General features: G+C 36.8%; 1 protein-coding gene across 1 annotated transcript; it reads right to left on the bottom strand.

Moving 5' to 3' along the window:
* Window positions 1–266: 266 nt before the first annotated feature.
* On the bottom strand, window positions 267–10,750 carry LOC131933259 (uncharacterized). Its single transcript, XM_059290042.1, has 6 exons — window positions 10,564–10,750; window positions 8,383–8,498; window positions 7,329–7,428; window positions 4,478–4,567; window positions 3,146–3,296; window positions 267–909 (listed from the first exon to the last, which is right to left on the bottom strand). The coding sequence occupies exons 1-6, from the start codon at window positions 10,642–10,644 to the stop codon at window positions 536–538; spliced, it is 912 nt and encodes a 303-aa protein (XP_059146025.1). The 5' UTR covers window positions 10,645–10,750; the 3' UTR covers window positions 267–535.
* Between the last annotated feature and the right edge of the window lie 1,959 nt (window positions 10,751–12,709).

Raw genomic sequence — 12,709 nt, 5'->3', positions numbered from 1 at the left:
ACCTAACTGCCGTTGGTTGCATTAGCTTGAGTCAGGTACCCATTAGAGCTGGGTGAACTCAGGGACGCACTACGGACTCCCTATATACAAACTCGAAGCTTTCGGGCTAGTAGTCTTTTGTTCTATCACCTGGCCACGCCTTTCCTAATTTATTACAGGGTTTATTTTTATAGTTAAGTGTTTATTCTGTATTTTGGTGATTATGTGTTGTGTGTGATATATGAAGTACAGTGTGTTTTATAAAAAAAAAAACTAGAAAACGTGTATTGATTAAAATTTATACTGTTTATTTGAACCTTCAAAGAAGTAAATAAAAACAAAACAGCAATATCATTCTACATTATGTATTTATTTATTCTTTGTAAATATTTAGATGCAATATTAATTGTTACGTTACTGAACATCACTGAAGACATCTAGTCGGGTGCAGGTTTTTTATAGAAAGTTGGCAGTAGAAGTGGTAATGCTGATTCTAGTGAATTCGTTGGTTTTGTTGCTGTCGAGGGTGGGGTTGATCCTAGGGGTGTTGCCGTCTTTAAACGGGTACCACAGGGGTCGTGGGGGCAGTTGTGGAATCAGTAGAGGCTTCTGGGGTGCTGGGGTTAACTTGACCGGCGGGGAAAGGTGCGAGGCTCTGTCCGGGGAATCTGGGGTTCTGTCCGGGAAAAGGGGGTGGGTTTTGTCCACGGAAAGGGGGAAGGCTTTGACCGGGAAAGGGAGATGGGTTTTGACCGGGGAAGGGGGGTGGGTTTTGACCGGGGAATCGTTGGTTGGGGAAGGCGGGGCGACCGAAGCCTTGCCCGGGGAAGAAGTTCCTACGGGGTCGTTGTTGGATGGTGATGCTGATGGCGGCGTCAAGGACGGAGACGACGACGTTTTCGGTCTCGCCAGTGAAGGGGGTTGGGTTGGCTGGGGAGTAAAATATGTAACAATTAGATCAAGTCATAGGCGGTACCAGCCTGTTCTTCACACACACACACACACACACCCGCAGAGACATATATATATATATATATATATCTATATATATATCTATATATATATATATATATATATATATATATATATATATATATATATATATATATCGAGGGTATAGAGGACAAATGCAGTATGTCCACTTTTTAGGTCAAATCGATGTACATTTAAAATGATACTGTAAATAATACAGTATCATAAACACTTATGTACAATGCCAGAAAAGCAGAATGCAAATATTTTATGAATGTTTAAACATAATATTTTGCACTATTTTAATATTGGAATGAGATTTATAAACTCATTTTTCTCGAAATTATGTTTTTTGGACATACTGCATTTGTCTTCTATACCCTCGATATATACTTTTAGAAACATACACACTACTTATAAACCAAAAGAGGCGGTAAGTAGAAAGTTAGTTTCAATTACAGTTATAGACTTTGAATTGTGTTTACATTTTGTTACGTAACAGCTGATGTTTTTTTTTTTTTTTTTTTTTTTTTTTTTTTTGAGTTGTCAAACCTCAGAATTTGTTTTTAATTTATAAATTCCGCTTAGAATCCTAAAATTTTTAAGGGTTTTTTCTAGCCCACCCTCCCCATTAGCCTATATTGTTTTACGTTCACAGTAGGCAAATTGTTGGAGCACTGGTCATTACAATACAAAGCAAACACAAACATGGAATGCTCATTGTTTATTTAGTTCGCTGTTTACCCGCATGTAGCGTGCGAGACGTCATTAGCACTGAGTAAAGTTCATTGAACAATGAAACATTTTAGAGAGTATTTGTGAAAACAAATTATCTCAACACTGTGTGGCTCGGTTCTTATGTCAACACTGATGGTGTAATTACCGAAAGCTGGTGAGAACATACGAGTAACGTCTCCAGTGTGTGATTGTTTAGAGGGTCTGGGTAAACAAGGGGTGGGGTGGTGGGTGTCATTGGGGGTGGGGTGGTGGGTTCTGTTAGGGGTGGGGTGGTGTGTTCTGTTAGGGGTGGGGTGGTGTGTTCTGTTAGGGGTGGGGTATTGTGTGTCATTTGGGGTGGGTGGTGTATTCTATTAGGGGTTGTGTAGTATGCGTTAATGTGGGTAGGTAGTGTGTTTTATTGTTGGTAGTAATGTAGTGTGTGTTTTTTCTGTTTGGGGTAGTGTGTTATTAGGGGTGGGGTAGTGTGTTACTAGGGCAGGGGTGGAGTGTGTTATTAGAGGTGGGATTGTGTTTGTTATTCGCACATATTTACATATTTACTTAGAAACTCACATAAAGAAATAGATGCACCTACAAATATTAGCACATTTATTTACAAGCTCAGCTAAAACAAACCTATGCGCACGAGAAAAACTTATTAATATGACGGTGTGCTGTTTAATGCAGGTGTAAATAGATTCAGTTAAGGTAAGTAAAAAGAAATGACACAAAGGTAAAGGAAAGTTTTCAGCGAAAATAATAGGGGGTGGGGCTTGGAGTGTGTTGTGATACCCCCTGTGCAGGTACCATCGAAAGGTAATGTGATAGAGTCGTGTGCACACAACACTAAAAAGTACTGTTATGTAATGTGTACTATGCACTTAACATCTTAACCGACTGCGACGAAATGAGTAGGCCTACTGTGTACTTAACCCTAAAAGTGATATGACGTAATAGAGTACTGTGCACATAACACATGCAGGTACTGTGATAAAGTATTGAGTACTTACCCCCTAGATGTACTGTGATATAGTACTGTGTACTTACCCCCTAGAGATACTGCGGTACTGTGTACTTACCCCCTAGAGGTACTGTGACAGAGTACTGTGTACTTACCCCCTAGAGCTAATATGATAGAGTACTGTGTACTTACCCCCAGAGGTACTGTGGCACTGTGTACTTACCCCTAGAGGCACTAGAGTACTGTGTACTTACCCTCTAGAGCTAATATGATAGAGTACTGTGTACTTACCCCCTAGAGGTACTGTGATATAGTACTGCGTACTTACCCCCTAGAGGTACTGTGATATAGTACTGCGTACTTACCCCCTAAAGGTACTATGATATAGTACTGTGTACTTACCCCCTAGAGGTACTGTGATAGAGTACTGTGCACTTATCCCCTAGAGGTACTGTGATAGAGTACTGTGCACTTATCCCCTAGAGGTACTGTGATAGAGTACTGTGCACTTACCCCCTAGCGGTACTGTGATGACCACCCGACCGTCCCTACACGCCCGACGGACGGCGGGGTTGGTGGTAAAGAGGGCCTCAGTCTCTGGCAGAGAGAGGGGCGCCATGGTGCCATCCAGATACACCAGCTCGGTGGCGTTGACGCTGGAACCCTGGTGGATTAGATCAGTGGCTGAGTTAATACTAGGTCACATTGGCTTCATAAAGCTACGACTGTAAAGCTACTACTGTATGTTATACAGGGGCGTAGCGAGGGGGGGGGGGGGCGGGGGTGCGGACCGCACCGGGTGACACCATTTAGGGGGGTGACACCAAGGCAAAAAATAGCAAAATATAAAGAGAAAAAGTTGAGGGGGTGCAAATCGAAAGTTTGAGGGGGAGGGGGGTGCAAATCGAAAATTTGAAAGTTTGTCCCCGGGAAGGGTCGCTACGCCTCTGGGGGGGTGACACCATTAAGTGCCGCACCGGGTGACACCCGACCTCGCTACGCCACTGATGTTATACAATGTATCCTTGTATCATAAAGCAAGGCACTTGTGATGTATATTGTGAATGCTTCTAATCTCGTTAAGATCATAAGAACTGATTAATTTTCACAGCTAGAAAAGTCTTTTTTTCTCTCTCTCTCCTTAGCTATTAAATTTCTTGCTTTAACTAGTAGTAATCAATATTTTATACAAAATTAAACTTGTCCGTAGCCTCACTAACTATTACTGTTATACTTTAACCAGTGGTCAACTGTAAAAGTATTAGGTATGTCTTCTTCACTGTTTTTTTCTACATCGTCTTCGTTCTTTAAGTATATTTAACTATCCATAAGTTTATAACATTGGCGTTGTTTCAACTTTTGCTAGTATTATATAATAAAGCATCAATAGTTTACTATTATGACAAATTTAAATTTCGAATTTTTTTACTAAAACCTCATCGGGCAGATGAGGTTAGTTAGCTGGGAACAGCCACTCTTCTAGGAGAGACAACTCCAAAATCAAACAACTGCTGCCTTGTAGTTTGTTCTTGGTTGGACAAAGGCTATGGAAGCAAATCCAAAAAGAAAAGCAGGCTGAAATCGGAGTCAATGGCCTCAATGGCGCATAACCAGTTGACACGTAATCCTTAATTGTGATGGAAGCATGATCGAGTCGGCAAAAGCTCATGGTTGATAAATTCGAAAAAAGTCTCGAGTTCAAACCCTCTGGCAGATAAGGCTCGATCCCTCCCAATACTTAAAAATTAGAAAGGAAGAAGAAGAAGACTAAAACCATCTCAATGGCTATTAAAGAAGATCAAGAGGGTACAGGATGTACTGAGCTAAAACAGGATTCGAACTCACATTCCTAGCGGCCAGCTCGTCCACCACGGCTTGGAAGGTCAAGTTGGTGTTGGTCACAAAACAGGGGCCAAAGATGCCGATGACCACAAGCTGAAATGAAAAGGTCAAATGTCAAAAATTGGGTAAACCTTTGCCCTTTAAGAGGACGGCGTGGTCAAAAGGTAGAGCGCACGACTCCTAATATGAAAGTCTAACGTTCAGTTCCCGAGCTGGAGATGGGTACCTAGCCTATGTTAGGAAAAGTAAAGGCAGCTGGGAATTGTGTGACCACACTATCTCTTCATATACCGAGGTCACAGAAACAGGTGAACTCTGTTTCACCTTCCGCGAGCACCGTCAATTTCGAAATGGTACTTTACTACTAGTATGTGATGCCACGATAAGTCACGTATCAATAGTGCTGGTAAGTAGGTCACCAACCAGTTCTATGGCTCATGCAGGTTTTATTGAGCCGTAGAACTGGTTGGTGACCTACTTACCAGCCCTATTTAACAAATAGATGCTGCTTAGATGTATATTTTAATAGGGCTATAAGTTCATTGTTTGCTAGAGATCTAACACTTTTCAAAAGGGCTATTTTAAAAACTTCAAAGCTCTAAATCTTAAATAATCTTTACATGACCAGGTGCTAAAAATAAAGTATATTATATAGATCTATGTCTATGCTTGATTTTTCTATCTGCTTTAAGATTTTGTGTTAAGGTTTAGAAGTGCGTGTTAAAATGATGGATGAAAGTGTGTACTGATAATCTTGTTAGGATCAAAATGTGTACTAGTAATTGTGTAAAATCAAAATGTGTACTAGTAATCGTGTAAAATAAACCGGGAGTGATTTCCCCTAAACTTTCTCGAATATTCTTATATAAAATAACAGGGGATGGGAACTCGGGCTATAGACATGATTTTTAATCCATTTTAAATACTTAAAGTTTTAAAAATAGAATAAAATCTCGTAGACAAAAGAATTGCACATCAAGTGAACGCCAAATAAAAAAGTGCATAATAGTGCGCAATATTATTAGTACTTTACAAATTTACATTAGTTTTTTGAGAAATCGGAAGTAGCGTAAATTACTACTTCCGGTCAACGGAAATTACTCAAAATTTGACAGGAGGTAGAGAATTAGATCTTATACTTACATATGAAATTTCATTTATCTATCTAAAATAGTACTCAAGTTATAGGCTTTTGAAAAATTCAAAGTAGAAAAAGTACCACTTCCGGTTATCGGAAATCGCTCAAAAGTTGATACGGATCTACGATTTTGATAAAATACTTATATATGAAATTTCATCAACCTAGCTATAACGGTGCTCAAGTTATCGTGTTTACACACGGACAGACAGAAACACAGACATACGGACAGAATTGCAAAGCCCAGTTTTTCAGACTGGATTACGCATAAAACCTCTTAATTTTGATAGATCTGGATTGATAATTTTTGCCCGATTAAAATAAGTCCTCTATACTCCGGATGTGATGAAGGACTGAGGAGTAAAACGGTGAAAACTGTCAAAATTTCATGTTATTCTTGTGCACGATTACAATACTTTCTCTCTATACTTCGTATATACGAGAAAGTAATAAAAATGTGTACCAGTAATCGTGTAAATCAAAATGTGTACTAGTAATCTTGTCAACATTAAAGTTTGTACTACTAACTAATCTTCTTAACATCAAAGTGTGTACTACTAATTTATCTTGTTAACTTTACATTAATTATAGCATGACTAGGATGTTGACACTGAAGACTTAATTGATGAGGATTGATTACTCTCCCTTGTCAGGTTAATTCTCAGTAATCTCCCCCTGGCATGTACGTTTATGTTTTTTTGCTAGGTTTAGAAGATTTGACGTAGAATGATGGACGCCTAAGGGCATTTTTTTTTCTTTAATTGACAGGTGATGATATAGACTTTTAATGATATTGAATTTACTAGTCACTAATTAAAATTATTAATAATAGTCAATAATTAAAATTATCAGCATTTTGTTGTATTTTGTTTTCCTTTTTTTAAGTTGGTCAACTCAGCATAAATACATACCTTGCCTCCATTATGTATAGTAGCTTTTTTTTTTCAGTTGAAACAATTCAAGGCTATAGTTTACTTCATATACAAAACTTTAAAACTGTTGTTTTAACGTATGCAAAAAAAAAGACATATATTTTAATAACTAATGTAATTTCGGCATTATGCTTTCTCCAATAAATAATTTAATTTTTTTAACATAAGCTGCATTTTTTAAGAAATAGTTTTAAATCTAATTAGGGCTTTAATAGAATCTTTATTTATCAAGATTTTTAAATAACCTAAATTATGTTTGACTCGACAAACAAGCACAAAATAAAAGATATTTCATTATACTTGGGATTAAGGCAGAGGCGTAGCGACCCTTCCCGGCGCCCGGGGACAAACTTTCGATTTGCATCCCCCCCTCGAACTTTTCATTTGCATCCCCCCCCCCCTCGAACTTTTCATTTGCACCCCCCTCAAACTTTCAATTTGGCGCCCCTCTAAGGTCGGCGCCCGGGGACATATGTCCCGTCCCCCCCCCCCACCCTCCCCCCCCCCCCTCGCTACGCCTCTGGATTAAGGTTTAGATTAGCTATAGGATGAAGCTATATTTATAACTCAAAGCTGCAGCTAAAATGAGCTTTTTGTTTTGGCGCCGGGGGACAAATTAACCACCCCCCCCCCCCTGTCGCTACGCCTCTGGTTCCTTATCGTGTCTAAATCAGACACAGGATATTAATGTAAAATTTAAAATTCTCTACTGTTGTGTTTTTTTAACTGAAGTAGACCAAATGTAGACAAGAGTAGGTAATTCAAAAAAATAACTACGACTTACGGCATCTGGTGTGGTGAAGTCGTAGAGTGTGCTCCCTTTGCTGTAGTTACGGGCCCTGAGGTTGTCGTCGAATGAACGGAGTAACACAATGTTGGTATCGCTGTAAGGGTCGATAAGAATTATTTTTTTAAAATGAATAAACATAACTGCAAAACATATTGTGGTGAGGGAGGGGGGGGGGGGGGGGGGTAAGTGTGTGTGTCGAGGGGGGAAGGGGGTAAATGTCATGATGGTAAAATATAATGGTAAAGTTGTCACTGAAGGACCGCAGATAAATAATTGACGTGTCACTGGAGAGGGGAAGTGAGAATTTTTTTTTTTAAGTTTCAGCACAATAAAATTGTAAAATTATTAGTAGGCTATAAATAAACGTGACATGCCCTATGAATATTGCGAGAGGAGGAAGTTAGAATTTACTTGTTGAACAAAGTAACTTAGAACTTACTTGTTGAACAAAGTAACTTAGAACTTACTTGTTGAACAAAGTAACTTAGAACTTACTTGTTGAACAAAGTAACTTAGAACTTACTTGTTGAACAAAGTAACTTAGAACTTACTTGTTGAACAAAGTAACTTAGAACTTACTTGTTGAACAAAGTAACTTAGAACTTACTTGTTGAACAAAGTAACTTAGAACTTACTTGTTGAACAAAGTAACTTAGAACTTACTTGTTGAACAAAGTAACTTAGAACTTACTTGTTGAACAAAGTAACTTAGAACTTACTTGGTAAAAGAGTAACTTAGAACTTACTGGGGCATAAAGTAACTTAGAACTTACTTGGGCATAAAGTAACTTAGAACTTACTTTGGCACAAAGTAACTTAGAACTTACTTAACTTTGGCACAAAGTAACTTAGAACTTACTTTGGCACAAAGTAACTTAGAACTTACTTGGGCATAAAGTAACTTAGAACTTACTTGAAACCAAAGTAACTTAGAACTTACTTGAAACCAAAGTAACTTAGAACTTACTTGAAACCAAAGTAACTTAGAACTTACTTGAAACCAAAGTAACTTAGAACTTACTTGAAACCAAAGTAACTAAGAACTTACTTTGGCACAAAGGCGGCCTCTTCCACTGAGACGCCATCACCAAGGTCACGTGACCACGTGTACCTGTCGCCCTCTGGTGGAGTTATGGGACGTCTTTGTCTGTTGCCTCCCCGAACCTACACTCAGATATAGCATAGACATTTTATATATACATACGTACAACACACACACATACACATACATATATATATATATATATATATATATATATATATATATATATATATATATATATATATATATATACATATACATATACATATACATATACATATACATATACATATACATATACATATACATATACATATACATATACATATACATATACATATACATATACATATACATATACATATACATATACATATACATATACATATACATATACATATACATATACATATACATATACATATACATATACATATATATTTATATAGTCGCAACTATAAGAAATTGTCTATTTAAGATGAAAATCATAGTGCTCCTCACGTTCATGAGGAGGAAAAGAAAAGGTGAAAAACGTTGACAAAAAAAACAAACTATCGTCAGAGTCTGTTTTGAGTAGTGTCAAGAAGGACTTAGGAATACTAGCAGCTAACTCGTGAGTCTTCCATACCCAGGGCGTGTACTGCACGTGTTGGTTTTTTTTTTTTTCGTGTTCAGCCAATATTCGCCAGGTATCCTTTAAAACTCAGTAGAGCTCAAACGACCGATGAAGTCGGTCAGTAGAACGTAGTTAACTGATCATTGGTATAATCACTTTCAATACAGCAGCAAGTGTGTTGTTGCTTTAGTGTTTATTTTTATGCCACCACTAAACAATATATAAAAATGTTTAGGTTCTTGACCTGGGTTCGATCGAACCACAGGGGTTCGGTGAGTCAATCTCAGGGGTTCGGCTGAGGACAAGAAACACACAGACTCATATGATTCACGATTCGATCTTGTTTGTGCGAACGATAGAACTATTAAGAAGGGTTGTGTGAATGCTCATTTGAAACTATTGCGGTTCTGTACCTCAAAATGTTGAGAATCATTGGCTTGGAGCCTAGGCGAACTTTGATGATGGGAAAAAACCTTTTGAGAAACTATGAAGGTATTTGAAAAGTAAGCAGGTTTATTGCTAAAGTTAGTTTTTAAGGCTTTAGTTTTAATTAGTGTTTAGGGTTAACTAGACATTCAAAGAGTGCAACTTATTCGCTTAGTTAGATGTCAAAGGCTAACTGATCAATTACTCATAGTGAGACTAATTAATTTTTTTTAAAATGGTCTAAGTAACCCTAAACCGTGGTGGTGTAATGTAGCCCTGTGTTTCTAACTGCTAGCTATAAACATTTTATAACATGAACATTGAATGTCTCAGGCTAAAGATGGAATAATTACCCTACCCATGTCAACCATTTAAAATTTATCTGCAACTGTTCGTTAACTTAACTTTGGCTCAAATAGGGTTATTTATATTAATCTTCGAAATGGTGTTGAATGCGTAATTCAAATGTGTTTCGCGGTAAGTTATCCACAGTCGCCGATGAAGCTTTAATACGCGGATTAAGTACCTATTAGCGGGTTTAGTTTTCAGGGGCAGAAAATTAAACAAGGCCATTGTATCTGCTGTGGAGTAAATATTTTTCCTTAAAGTTTCCGAACCAATTAGACTGGCCACTGAGCTAACAGCCTTATCATTCTTCACATTTATAAGGCACCGTTGTAAATTATTTTTCGATTAATATGACAAATATTGATAATTTCTTCGCTATGATTTCAAATTATCTTTTTCTAATGTTCTTAGATAAATGTGTGAGTTTCTAAATGTGGAAGTTACATTTGCAGGAAATAGTTATAAATATAAACTTGTTATTTTTATTTTCAAGAAATGCAATAATAATAGTAATAAATATTAATAATAATAACAATAATGATAATAATAATTATAATAATAACAACAAAAGTAGTAGTAGAAGTAGCAGTAGTAGTTGTAGTTAGTAGTAGTAGTAGTAGTAGTAGTAGTAGTAGTAGTAGTAGTAGTAGTAGTAGTAGTAGTAGTAGCATAGTACCAGTAAAAATAGTATTAACAATTAAAAATAACATAATTATAGGGCCCTACATAGTAACAATATTAATTTAAAATAATAATAACAACACAAATAAAATAAGCACACAGAAAATGTAACTCACCCTTCCTGACCCTCGTTGAGCATGCACGTAACACGACAAGACCAGTACCACACACACGGTGAGTAATAATTTTCCATCCATGTTAATTAATTAATTAATTACTTTTTTTTTACAATTTTGTACAAGTTTTTAAAAAAATTACAGCTAGCCTATATTATGGTCTGGTCGCTTCGGCTCACTATTTATACCTTTCTTTACCTACGCTTAGCCTTTTGCATTGGACGAAGGGGTGGACAACTTCGCCCCTCTCTGACCTTTACCCTGACCTAGTTTGTACGCTAATGCAGCGATCACGTGCTGCTTACGTCATGAATTGGCGCTAAAGGGCGAATAAGTTATTTTAATGGGAAACAAGACGAATGTCGTTTTACAGGATGTTTGAAAAGTTTATTTGTTTTTAATGAAGGTGTAATGAAGGTTGATTTTTTTATCCGTACAGTTATTTACTTTGTGACTTTTTTGTGGTGGAGTTGTGTCAGAAAGAAGGAGCTTTTGGGCGTAGAGTTAGGCTCTGTGTTCTGATTGGTGAGACGTCACACAAACGCCCTCTAGCGATATCCGATGATTCATAAATTATTTTCTTTAATGTAATTAAAAACAATTCTCGTCATTATATTAGATAGAGAGAAGTGACACAAACACCCTCTTGCATTGTCTAATTAATTATTTGCAAATTATATTTCTTTAATTTAATTAAACACAAATACTTGTAATTTTGTAATATAAGGAAGAACTCAACGGTGCGCGGACCTTTAACCACACGTGCTTTGACCATATTAGGGTTTGACCATAGGGGCTTTGACCATAGCGGGGCTTTGAATATAACGGGGCTTTGACCATAGGTGCTTTGTCCTTAGGGGATTTGACCACCAGCGTTTTCGCAGAAGAGGGTCTTTGATCACAGGCGGTTTGTCCAATGCGAGCGTTTGATAACAAGCGCTTTGTCCATAAATGGTACGGATTAATTTTAAAACTTGAAATCAAATACACACGATTGGCGATGGTGTAGCACGAACAAATAACATTTGTTAAGGATGGCATTACAGTCTTCAGTCTCTCCTCCAATGTAGCCACCCAACAATGTGGCGTTTCCTTGAATGTCTACATATGGACTGCACACAGCAAAAGACAACTTTTAAGCTAGATATCGCAGGAGCTAGCTACCCAGCTGAGACGAATACAGAATGCTGCACGAAAAAGTACAACGTGCTGTTCAGACATATGGTCAAACAGATGTACTGACATATGGTCAAACAGATGTACTGACATATGGTCAAACAGATGTACTGACATACTTGCGTTCTATAGCACATTAGTTAACCATACAAATATTACTTCTTTGACTATACTGTTGGCATGCTTTTTTTTATCCTTAATAAATGCTATGTATTTTCAGGTACATCTACATTATTTATTTGTGAAACTTTTTATGTCTCATTATTTGCATTCCATTTATATTTAAAATAAAACTATGAGGTCTAGCACCAGCCTTTATGTGGAGACTAAAATATCGTTATTGACTTTTTTCAGTACATGTTAATTTTAGTGAATGGACTCTCAGGAAATATGTATAAAATCATATGAATTGTATCATAAATTTGAATCAAATAACAGTTTCTAATTTTTATTTTAAAATCTATGGTTAACCCCCCTCTGCGGTCAAAGCCCCGCTATGGTCAAAGACCCTATGGTCAAAGCACCTAAGACCAACTCAACAAACGTCATATAAAGTTATACAATTAATTCTAATTTATCTTTCTTAAATCTAATGAAAACAAAAAGATCTAGTCCTACTGGTAGTTTAAGGTCAATGAGAGACATCAATCAAGAGAATGATTGCGTAATAGACTCAGTGCTCCATGGCTTGTTTTGTTTTAGTTTGAAACAATAACTTGGTTTAAAACAATAACTTGTGGTTTAATGAGTTGAAAAGTTGCCATACAAATGTACATAAACATTGTCGAATCAATGGTTCATACATAGTGGTAATTTTTTTAGTTTATTTTTTTTTTTTTTTGTTGTTGCTTTTTTTTAGTTTTTTTTGTTTGTTTTTTTTTTGTTTGTTATTTTGGAACAACGCACAAACTATAACAAAACTAGTTTAAAGTAGGCCTGTCGTTGTTTCGTTTTTTTAAAAGAGAAGTCA

The sequence above is a fragment of the Physella acuta genome, unplaced genomic scaffold (genome assembly GCF_028476545.2).
Source record: "Physella acuta isolate Inbredline_101_S28 unplaced genomic scaffold, ASM2847654v3 ptg002422l, whole genome shotgun sequence".
Taxonomy (NCBI): domain Eukaryota; kingdom Metazoa; phylum Mollusca; class Gastropoda; family Physidae; genus Physella; species Physella acuta.
Note: the sequence above shows the minus strand (reverse complement) of the source record. Positions and strands in the feature narration are given on the sequence as shown.